This window comes from Momordica charantia (assembly GCF_013281855.1).
Source record: "Momordica charantia cultivar OHB3-1 chromosome 11 unlocalized genomic scaffold, Mcharantia_2.0 BLBB01000011.1, whole genome shotgun sequence".
NCBI lineage: Eukaryota > Viridiplantae > Streptophyta > Magnoliopsida > Cucurbitales > Cucurbitaceae > Momordica > Momordica charantia.
This window is the reverse complement of record NW_028275159.1, coordinates 13,868,848-13,881,076: the sequence shown is the minus strand read 5'-3', so window position 1 is coordinate 13,881,076 and position 12,229 is coordinate 13,868,848. Positions and strand designations below refer to the sequence as shown.

General features: G+C 40.9%; 1 protein-coding gene across 1 annotated transcript; it reads right to left on the bottom strand.

Moving 5' to 3' along the window:
• Positions 1 to 406: 406 nt before the first annotated feature.
• LOC111023240 (ras-related protein Rab7) lies at positions 407 to 9,696 on the bottom strand. Its single transcript, XM_022300623.2, has 8 exons — positions 9,482 to 9,696; positions 9,209 to 9,353; positions 9,100 to 9,126; positions 8,581 to 8,680; positions 8,321 to 8,467; positions 1,931 to 2,011; positions 1,695 to 1,840; positions 407 to 891 (listed from the first exon to the last, which is right to left on the bottom strand). Exons 2-8 carry the CDS (start codon positions 9,259 to 9,261, stop codon positions 828 to 830), a joined length of 618 nt encoding a protein of 205 aa, XP_022156315.1. The 5' UTR covers positions 9,262 to 9,353; positions 9,482 to 9,696; the 3' UTR covers positions 407 to 827.
• Between the last annotated feature and the right edge of the window lie 2,533 nt (positions 9,697 to 12,229).

Genomic DNA, 12,229 nt, shown 5'->3' with positions numbered 1-12,229 from the left:
TGAAATTAAAAAGAACAAAAAATTGTCACTTTTTCAAATTACGGAGACCAAAATCACCATTTTGAAAGTACAAAGACTAAAAGAACCAAAATTAAAAGTCAAAGTAAACATTTTGAGAGTACAAAGACCAAAATGAACCAAAACTTATAAGTATCAAAACAATATTTCAACCTAAATACTAATACTATTGTAAATAAACATACAATGTGCATTCCTATGGAAGAGTTAATCTTTCTCCTAAATTTAGGAAAATGGGTGCTATAAACATAAAAAGTGATTTTGAGAATAGTTTTCCAAACTAGTCCTCTCTTATTCACTAGGTTAGGCCCCTGCCAACTTTAAGCCATGGTATCATAAACAATAAATCAGGCTTAAAAAGAACCAACAAATCCATTCTCAGGCTGTCTCAAAAAAAAAAGGAAAAAATTTCCATTCTCAGTTTTCTTGAACAGAGTTCGAATAACAAGAAGCTAGAAGGAAATAATAAAATAAAATACATAAAAGAAACGTCCTGAACATTTAAAAACAAAAACAGATGGCCAGAAACTATTATTCAACTCAGGAACACCGCGGTAGGATCCTTGAAATAATGGATCCTACAGACTCAGAGATCCCAGAAGTTGTGTTCTTACCTCACAAAAAGGAAGCTAATTTCTTCAAAATGAAAAGATCAAGTCTCAGTGGTTAGATTATGCAACAGGAGGGGAGGGTCTGCAATCAAAGATTAGTAATGAATCACAAAGCCAGCAAAAATGTATATAAGAACCAAAAGGGTGGATGGGAGTGAGAGTGAGTGCGAGAGTTCCCAAGTCTTTCAGTTTCTGGATTCAGCATGCGCAGCCACCCCTTTGCTCGGTCTCCACGACGGTTTCAGGGATTCCTTGGAAATATCTGCAATTGCATTCAAGAACAGTAAGCAGTTTGTATATGAATCCTCGGTCTGGTTCGAAGTCTTGGAATGGGAAATAAAGAATACATCATCGGTTCACACCAGTAATTGAACACTAGCAAAAATTTCATAGCAACTACAATGACAAAAAATGTTAGAAATCACCTGAAAATGGAAATAAATGATTGAATAGAATAAGTAAAAAGTACTACTGCAAATTAAATAATATATACAGCTCGATCATGTAAAATTATGCGTATTGAAGAAACATTTTCTTAGTGTTCATGCTAGCTTATGCACACATCGACTAATTTCATGGAACAAATGTCTTGTTCTGTAACATTTGGTGTCAAAAAACTCTTACAAGAATGATATATGAGACTATTCAAGTTTTGAAAACTCGAAACCTTAAATCTTCCCTCTGATTTACAAAGAAATCCATCTGGGTGTAGATGTGGTATTTACCTAAATGCCAGCTATATGTGTATGAATGTGAGTGTGTATATATGTATTTACGTTTATAAAATCAAGAGGTTATTTAGAAAAATAATTTGTAAACATTTGGTGGAGAAGAGGCATACTTAAATACCAACTTCATTCTTTTCTTTTCCAGAAAAAATAGCTTATTCTCGAGAACACGCTTTAAAGAATTTTGGTACAAAACCGCAGAACACAAATTTGTGAACAATTTCCCAACTACCCCTATGTTTTAGAACTCATCTTGAGAGCAAAACCATAAATTAATTATCATAACATTATTCCTTTTATTAATTATTCCAGCAAAATTGACAATTCAGAGACTTACATATCCTGCTCATGTTCATTGGCTAATGCAGTCTTGGCAATGCACAAAAAAGCAGCATCGACGTTGTAGTCTTCTTTAGCTGAGGTCTCAAAGTAAGGAATATTTTCTTTTGAAGCACACCATTCCCTAGCTTTCTTCTCAGAGACCTACAGAAATAATAATAATAATAATCAGACAAACATGAAAAGAGAAAGCAAAACTCAGCTTGGCTAGGTCCAGACATCCTTGTTCCTTACCACTCGACTATTCCCACCATCAATGTCAATCTTATTTCCAAGCAATATAAACGGGAACGTCCTAGGGTCAGGTGGGTTTGCCTGAAAGACATAGGATCAAAATACTAATTTAACATTATCCAAAAAGTGCAAGCAATCGAAACTCAAATGAACAAAAGATGCATGTCCAAATAAACACACTCAGACTTGCATGTACTAAACCCATGCAGATAGCCTAGAGTGCATGCATGCACTAGTATCTTTCTTTTATTTCTCTATTGCATCATATATGCCTTCAGAATTTTTTTATGGGTATAAATCTGCATTCTGAGATAAACTGTTCTTTAATCTAACTATACCAGTATTTTGATTACAATCCTTAAAAACCTCAAATCATTACCCCCACAACACAAAACACTAAATAAAAAATTTCAGAGTAACCCAATTAAAACAACATTTGAAGTCAGGAGAAGAAAAAATATAAAGGGGCAGGGTATAATGTGAGGATTAGCCTCACTTTTGGTATTAAAACGTAGAATCAAATGCCCGTGGGCAGTACAAAGCTGACCCACCTATTCGAGAGGGTGGGTATTCTCTCCCTAACCTTTTCACAGCACTCAAAACTAGGATGATCTCCTCCTACCTTTTCCTACCCTTTTCTACTACACGTTGCCCTATTACACGATTTAGGTCCCACCAGCTATGGGTCCCACTACCCCAAACCGTTAGCCTCTTTATTCCCCCATCATTCTATTGTACCTAGTACAATTCCCTTTCTACCCTTCCTATGATAAGTCTTCACAATGGGAGGCCTAACAACTACCTCCCCCGTAAGCTCCACCTTGTCCTCAAGGGGGAAATCTGGAAACTGGTTCTGCATATCAAAGAACGTTTCCCATGTAGCTTCCTCCTCGGCAGGCCTTTCCAACGGATCAGTGCCTCGGGCAGTCCCGTGTCCCCGTTGATTCCAGTGGCAAAGACCTCCTCCGGTTCGGCACGCCATTCCCAGTCTTCTGTGAGCTGTTGGGGAGTCGGGTGGATTGGAATGTTGGTTCCCACAGCCTTTTTTAGTTGAGAGACCGGAAGACGGGATGGATTACTGTCTGCTGGTAGCTCTAAACGGTATGCCACTATTCCCATCCTCTGGAGTATTTTATAGGGCCCGAAGTACTTGGCAGCCAATTTCTCATTCCTCCTCTTGGCCAAGGATTTCTGTCGATAAGGGCTAAGCTTGAGGAAAACCATATCCCCGACCTGAAATTCCACTTCTTTGCGGTGAGTGTCCGCCTGTTTCTTCATCCGGTTTTGTGCCTTCAACAAATTGTCTTTCAAGGCTGCTAAAGCTGAGTCACGGTCAGCCAATTGCTGATCCAATGTGGCGTTAGAAGTCTTCTGATTGCCATAAAACAAAAGTGGAGGTGGGGTGCGGCCATAGACAGCTTGGAAGGGCGTTGTGCCAAGCGACCCATGAAAGGTCGTGTTATACCAGTATTCAACCCATGACAACCACTGCCCCTACGTCTTAGGTGCTTCACTGCAAAAGCAACGGAGGTAGGTTTCTAGACATTTATTCACTATCTCAGTCTGTCCATCCGTTTGGGGGTGGTAGGCTGTGCTCCTCTTCAATTTAGTACCCTGGATACGAAAGAGCTCGGTCCAAAAATTGCTGAGGAAGACCCTGTCGCGATCTGATATGATGGATTGGGGAAATCCATGCAGTCTTACCACCTCGCGAATAAAGGCTGCAGCCACAGATTTCACCGTGAAAGGATGCTTGAGGGGAATGAAATGAGCATACTTGCTCAGTCTATCCACCATGACGAATATGGTATCCTGCCCCGCAGACTTAGGTAAGCCTTCGACGAAATCCATAGTAATATCCTCCCAAATCTGCTCTGGAATTGCCAAAGGTTGTAATAACCCCGCCGGTGCCGTGGTCAAAGACTTGTTTCGTTGGCAAACGTAGCACTCTTCCACGAAATGTTTCACATCAGCCTTCATACCTTGCCAATACAGCTCGCCTGATATCCTCTTGTAAGTCCTAAGAAATCCCGAGTGTCCTCCCATTATGGAGTTGTGATATAGGTGTAGGATAGCAGGCTTCACTGAGGAATGACTGGAAATGACCATCCTATTTTTGTAGTGGAGCACACCATGTTGTAAACTGAAGTGTGGTGGCGTATGGATCCCTACTTGCATATCAGAAATGCTTTTGGACAACTCCGGGTCTGCCTGCACCTCTGCTTTCAAAATCTCTACATCTAGTAACGATGGCACTGTCATGACCGCTAGGACCAAGGTGTGGTCCTATGGGCATGCACGACAGGGCATCTGCTGCCTTATTTTCCAGGCCTGGCTTGTACTGTATCTCAAAGTCATACCCCAAGAGTTTCGAAACCCACTTCTGGTACTCTGGCTGCACGATTCGTTGCTCCAACAAATACTTCAAAGCCTGTTGGTCCGTACGCACAACAAATCTCTGTCCTAGGAGATATGGTCTCCATTTTTGAATTGCCAAGGTTACTGCCATTAGCTCCCTTTCATAAATAGATTTTGCCTGCCCTTGTCGGGAGAGTTTATGGCTAAAATAGGCAATGGGGCGTTGCTTTTGCATAAGGACCGCTCCAAGGCCAGTTCCTGAGGCATCCGTCTCTATAACAAACGGCAAATTGAAATCTGGTAGGGCGAGTACTGGCAATGTAACCATTGCGGATTTAAGCTTTTGGAAAGCTGTTGTTGCCTGTTCACTCCATTCAAAAGCCTCCTTCTTGAGAAGTTGGGTGAGTGGTGCTGCCAGACTACCATAATTCAGTACAAATTTGCGGTAATACCCGACGAGGCCCAAGAACCCTCGCAGCTCCTTTACATTAGTAGGCACGGGCCGTTGAAGCATAGCCTGGATTTTCTCAGGGTCGGCTTCCACACCTTCTTCAGACACCCAGTGGCCTAAGTACTCAACCTTTGCTTGAGCGAAACTGCACTTCTTAAAATTAGCATACAACGAGTGATCTCGCAAGAGGTTGAAGACCATAGTTAAATGAGTAATGTGTGAGTCTAAGTCCGAGCTATAAATCAGAATATCATCAAAGAAAACCAAGACAAACTTACGTAGAAACGGTTGAAATACTTGATTCATGAGGGCTTGGAATGTAGCTGGGGCATTTGTTAACCCAAATGGCATGACAAGGAACTCATAATGTCCCTCGTGCGTTCTAAATGCTGTCTTTTGCACATCTTCAGGAGCCATTCGAATCTGATGGTACCCGGACTTCAAATCAATCTTAGAATAGACACGTGATCCATGTAGCTCATCCAGCAGTTCATCTATAACAGCAGTTCATCTATAACAGGATAGGAAATTTGTCTGGTACTGTGACATTGTTCAGGGCCCTGTAATTGACACAGAACCTCCAACTCCCATTGTTCCTCTTCACCAATATCACAGGACTAGAGAATGGGCTCACGCTTGGTTGAATTATCCCCTTTTGGATCATTTCCTCAATCATTTTCTCGATCTCTGCCTTTTGCACATGGGCATAACGATAAGGCCTTACATTCACTGGGGAACCCCTTCCTTTATGCGGATCCTATGGTCAATCGCACGCTGTGGGGGCATCTGCTCTGTACCTTGAAATATATCAGTGTACTCATTAAGGAGCTGATGTATTTCGGTCGGTAGTTGCACATCTCTGATCTCTAGATCCCCCACAGTTTCTACCCCATGAGCAGTTAGGGCTCGCAACTCCACGAAGTACCCCTCATCCGTGTCTTGCCAAGATCTGGAGAGTCGCTTGAGTGACACCTCCATTCGCGCTAGTGTTGGATCGCCTCGCAGAAAAATTTTCTTACTGCCCCTCGTGAAAGACATGGTCAAGGTCGGCCAATCGGTCTCCATCTTCCCCATGGACTAGAGCCACTTCATTCCCAATACCACATCCAAGTCGTTTTAACTCAATTGGGAGAAAATCTTCTACAACGGTCACCTCTGGCAGCTCCATCACTACTCCACAACAGATCCCTGGCCCCTTAACCGCTTCTCCTGATCCCATCACAATACCATAGTTATATGTTTCGGACCGAGGAATTTTCAATTCCTTGACCAGCCTTATGGAGATGAAATTATGGGTGGCTCCACAATCTAGGAGGACCACCACCTCGCGGCCTTGCAAGGTCTCTTTTAGCTTGATCATTCCGGGCGTCGTCAACCCTACTGTGGTGTTCAAACGGCACATCACTGCCTTTCCCTTTTCCTCTGTCCGCTCTAGTTCTTCCAGCTCCGGTTCTACTTCCTCCAACTCAGCCTCATCTCCGTCGTGCACAACGATCACACGGAGTTGCTGGTTTTTACATCGATGCCCTACGGTAAACTTCTCTTCACATTTGAAGCAGAGTCCCCTCTCTCTTCGTTTACGATATTCCTCTTCCGTCAATCGTTTATAGGTGTGCTCCTTCCTGGCCACTGGAGTTACACCGGGAGTCGTTGCCGGGGTTGGTTTGTTCAACGTTATCGTGCGAGTGGGTTGGGCTTCAGTGATTCTCACCGTTGGCTTCCCTCCCATGGCACCCACCTTCGCATTACGATCTACCGCTCCTTCCCCTGCCTCCTGGACCGCTGTGGCTATGTCCTCGATCAAGAGAGCTCGCTTCATAATCTGTTCCAATCCTATGGGTTCCGTCGACAGTACTTCCGCACGAACCACAGGATCCAATCCATTTAAGAAGGCACACTCCAATACCTCGTCTGTAAGGTGTGGAAGTGGCGCCGAAAGAGCTTCGAAAAGCTCTATATACTCCGAAATGGTTCCTGTTTAATCGCCAACACCCGCGCACACTGTCGTTTCTCTTTGGATTTCCGAAATCGCAGCAATAACCGTATCCTCAAATTTTCCCAGCTGGTGAACCTGTTCCTCTTTTCATGATAACGGTACCACGCGAGGGCTACCCCGTCGAAACTGATCACGGACACTATATGCTTCTCCTCCTCTGATAGCTTGTGAATCTCAAAATACCTCTCAGCCCGAAAAAGCCAGGAATCTGGGTCCGGACCCGTGAAGATTGGCATCTCCACCTTCTTGAATTTATTTCGATCATACCCGTTTTCTTGGATTTGGATAATCCTCGTCGCCTCTCCTGTCTGTTTATCTTTTTGCGTCGACGACTCTCTCAACTGCGATAGCGATGAAACAGTACCACCGGTGACGTCTGCGATGAAACCTTCCAACATCGCTTGGATTTTATCCGTCGTCTTCTGTTGCTCATCTACCTTTCCACACAGTGTTGCCATCACCACCTTGAGATCGACAATCTCTCTCTCGGTCGCTTCGCAACGGGATTCCAATTCCTTCACAGTCATCCTTACGTCTTCTTCTTCTTCTTCTTCCCAGGTATCGATTTGCTCTGATATCAATTTGTGAGGATTAGCCTCACTTTTGGTATTAAAACGTAGAATCAAATGCCCGTGGGCAGTACAAAGCTGACCCACCTATTCGAGAGGGTGGGTATTCTCTCCCTAACCTTTTCACAGCACTCAAAACTAGGATGATCTCCTCCTACCTTTTCCTACCCTTTTCTACTCCACGTTGCCCTATTACACGATTTAGGTCCCACCAGCTATGGGTCCCACTACCCCAAACCGTTAGCCTCTTTATTCCCCCATCATTCTATTGTACCTAGTACAATTCCCTTTCTACCCTTCCTATGATAAGTCTTCACAATGGGAGGCCTAACATATAATCTTGCAAAGGTAACGAAATGGGCACACACCAGCAGCAGGGAAAACCAATATTTCAAAGGCCAAAACAATATTGACAAGCCAGGCAAAAGGATTCCAAGGGCAGTTACTCCTTAACTGAAAATAGTAGCAACGTTTTCTAATACACAAAGATCACTAAAGCTTAAAGGAACAAAGGTTATATGCTAGCTGTTTAAGTTAGTACTTGAAACAACAATTTGAAAAGCTGAGAGACCCCGATAAAAGATAATTGAAGAAAATTATGATTGAAAATAAACTTATAGATCAAATTAATTGAACCAGTTGTTCTTATTTAAGCAATCCTTCCTAATGACAGAAAAGCCTCTTCCCTTTCTCTGGAATCATGACTGTAGAACTACTTCCCGAATAATGACACAAACGGAAACTGTAAGCCTAATCCTGTAGCAGGCATAGAACATTCTTGACATGAAAATCACAATGAGGCAAGACTGAACAGGTTGCAGTAGTATTTGATCATCAGGAGAAGAAGAATGACATATATACAAAACATTAATGGTGCAGAAAGACCAAATAGTTTTTCCTCGACAGTCAACACCAGCATGGAACTTCCTAGTCACAGAGTTAGTAATAAGCAAGCTCAATCTCAACAGCGAACACATCCAGAAAGCAACAAAACTTAAGAAACTGAATTGATCCACCTGTCTGAGAAACTCATCATGCCAATTGTCAAGTGTGTCGAACGACTTCATCACGTTAACATCATAGACTAGAACACAGCAATCTGCCCCTCTATAGAAAGCAACTCCAAGACTTTGAAATCTCTCTTGTCCGGCTGTGTCCCATATCTAGCAATACAAATATTAAAGATTTATCATAAACATGGGCATAAAATAGTTTCAAAGTCAACACAATCTACACAACAGGGAAATGCCAATGATTTCTTGAAGTAGAAACGCACTTGAAGTGTGACAAGCCTGTCATCAATTTGAAGTTCCTTGGTGACGAAATCAGCACCAATTGTAGCTTTGTATTGCTGACTGAATTTCTTATGCACGTATCTGATTAGCTAGTTAATGACCCATATTCATATTTAACAGTAACGATTACTCAACATCCCTTTCTAATTGGTCAACATAATCTCAATAACGAATTTAGAAATAAAAGGTTAAACAATGTTAAATCTAAAATTTGGAAAAAAAAGGGATGAAAAGAAAAGAGAATGTCGCTCTGGGTTTTAAAAAAAAGGACATATTATTCAAAGATCACTCACCAAGTCGACGATCCAACAAAACAACAGAAGAAGATTAGTCTCATTATTCCACAGAATTAAAGCAAGGGCCAAGGGGCATACCAATTAGGAAACGGATGGGGCACAAACGGACAAAATAAGAGAAACGAAACGTAAATTCTAAGATCGAATATAAATGCCCCAAAACGACGCAGATCAATATCAACAACCTAATTTTCTGAAGGATACTGATTCATCAACGACGTCTTGCCAACCCTGAAATCAAAATCAAACAGCATCCAAAATTAACGAAAGAGCACGTAGAAGCAAAACGGAACCCTAGGAGATGATGGCATACCCACTATCACCGAGAACGATGACCTTGAGCAAAGTCCGCCTACGGAACGACATGGCAGCGAAATCAATCAATCAATCAATCAATCAGACGAAAAACCTCGGATTCAAATAGCGTAACTCTGCACCCTTTGAGCTAGTTCCGCAACCTGGGCGATGGGAGATGCAGGACAGGAATCATGCGGTTACCGATTCGAATTTGAGAAATTAAATAGGATTAGATTAGAACAAGGAAAAGAAGAGATAATGGGGATTCTGGATTCGGAATTTGGAATACCTTTTCATCGCGATTAGCAAAGGGAGACGAAGAAGAAGAGGAAATGGGGATTGAATCTTGGGAACATGGGTGGCAGTTGGGAAGAATCCACGGCGCTGTTCGAAAAAAGCACTCTGAAATTCGAAGAACTAAACGACACCTACGTGAGTTTTGATGGGCTCTCCTCCTTTAATCCTTCTCCTCGTGTTCTTTTCTTTTTCAGGATTCCATCCCAAATGACAGGTTTTAGTCCCACAAGGGCCCTTTGTGTTTTTACAAATTTTATATGTCCGACATCTTACCTATTCAAAAAATGAGATGTTTGAAAAATATAGATATCCAAACGATCATTAGATAATCATGTTTGTTTCGTATAAAAATTTTAAAAATATATAATGATGTTTTAGCAAATATTTAAATTACTACCTTTGTTTCGGAGAATTTATATGGAAAATTTTTAAAAAATTATATTCGTATCTAGAAAGTTCTCGCGTAGTTTATACATTTATTTTTATGTCTTTAATAATTTAATATTTTTTTCAATTTAGTTTATATTAAATTTAAATGTTACTTTGTCGAACACATTAATTTATATTAATATGATGTTTTTATTAAATATTTAATATTAACTATTAACCTCAACTTGAACTTGAACTTTTTTTCTCAAAAAAAAAAATTATATGATTGAGGACATTTCTGCGGGTTATATTTTGGGATTATATTTTTAAATTATCAAGTAAAAAAATTTTTAGTGGAATAATATTGGGTTCTTTAGATTTTTTTTATACATAATTTCATTTCTGGTCGGGATCAAGTGCTATATATAGAAAAGAATCGATAATTGCAACTAGCTGCAATTATTGCTTATTTCCTATTGTCTTGATACTTGTCTCAAAATAATTGGATACAACAAAGAAGATAAAGATTGGCCAACAAGACAAGTTCTTGACTAACATCTTATCTCTTTGGAATTTACTTTATAAAAAGTAAAGATAAGCGTGGCCGACAGGGGAACCTTATCTTTAAAAAGTAAGAAAAGAAATAAAGTAAAGCAGAAAATTATTATAAACTGACAAAAGCTTTAAAAAATTAAAAGCTGATATGTCTGTTATTGGATAAGGAGACTTGCTTCAGAAGTTGATGACGTCACCCGATTTCTTCTGACTTGGCGATGATTGCGGATTATGTATATCTTCGTATAGGCTTCTCTGGCGTCTGATTAGGCCGTTCCATCCAGGGTCTTACTCACGGCCTCTCACCTAAACTGCCGAAGGAACACCTTCTATCTTCGACCAAGGTTGCCTGTGAGATATAGAATCCTCTCAACTGAGTCAATCTTTTAGCTAACTGCGCTGCCTTGTAGTCGGTTACTCTACATCAGAAGTGTGCCATCTACTTCATCCATTTTTCTTCCGCAGTTCCTTCACGAAATTAACATACTGGGATAGTGATGATAAGATCGGAATACAATGATCTTATCTAAAAACAAAATTTAAACAAATTAATTTATAGTAATTTACAAAAAGAAAGTTAAAATTAAACACTTGAAAGATCCAGATTCAGAGTCATCAGTAAGGTTGTGAATCTAAATATGGGTCATTGATGTCGTAGCCTTCGAAGGGATTGAAGTCGTCTTCGTCGTCTGCAACATAGTTATTGACAGAGGCGGAGGAATTGGCATTCACCTGAACGTCGTCTAGATCAGAGATCTGAACCGCGACGGTATTGAGGACTAAGTTGAAGTCGGCCTAAGATCCAGCTCCAGCTAGCAAACTCATGACTGCATTTTCGGCGAGAAAGAAACTCTCATCTTATTGCCTTATCATGTCTTGAAGATGAACGTTGGTATTGAACCAGATTTTCATCTTTTCAGCTTCTAGGTAGGAGCAGTCGAATTTTTCCCACCATTTGATGCGTAAAGCTTTGCTCAACGCTTTGAAATTGCCACTGGGTCCTAGCTGGAAATTCTAGCAAAATATCCATGGAACTTGAAAATACAAAGTGAATCTAAATGTCTTAAAAGGGGGGAAACGAGTAGATATTTTGTTGGAAGAGATGGTACGAACGTTGAACTTCGACCGGGAAAATTTCCTCGGAGAGACCAAAGTACGTTTACCAGCTTTGAAACCAATTTAGAAAGTGCGATTTGTAAGATTGCTTACAAAAAGTCACAAACCAGGAATGGTTGTAACCTTGGAGCAAGAAGACAACATACCACGCCTTCATGTATTCGCGATAGTTGTAAGCTTGTGGCTTAAAGGGCTTTATAAATTTCTATCCTACAAACATACCTTGTTTCCAGGACGAAGGGGTAAGAACATAGAAGATTCTGAATATTAAATAAAAGGTCTTGGAGGGATCATTTTTATCTGGAATATGAGTTATTTCTGCTAATTTGGAATCAACCAGAATAAACTCATAAAAAGTCGAGTCTTTTGAAGATCCTCTGGCAAGAAGTTGAAGCCATGAGGAAATATTTGTTTACAGACTTCTTGGACCGAAGGTCCGTCGAACTCTGGTTCGATAGTTGAATCCACCATGGTAGTTTTGGTGAAATAAGCATTGATTGGAGGTCTTGGCTGAAAAACTTTCGGCCTGACAATTTGAGAAAACGAAGAAGGATTCTTTGGAATCGTAGATTTTGAAGAAGCGACTGCTAAAGCAGGACGTCTGCTCTTCGTTGTAGTGTTGAAAGGGCATAACAACGTGCTTGAAGGAATTGGAAGGCTTGAAGGGCCTGATTGAATGGACAAGGTCATCTGGGAAGAA

Coding starts and splice junctions, on each gene's coding strand:
- LOC111023240 (XM_022300623.2), bottom strand. CDS start 9,261: ATGTCGTTCCGTAGGCGGACTTTGCTCAAGGTCATCGTTCTCGGTGAT. Junction 8,681..9,099: donor AAGACGTCGTTGATGAATCA/GTATCCTTCAGA, acceptor CTAGCTAATCAG/ATACGTGCATAAGAAATTCA. Junction 2,012..8,320: donor ATGATGAGTTTCTCAGACAG/GTGGATCAATTC, acceptor TATGTCTTTCAG/GCAAACCCACCTGACCCTAG.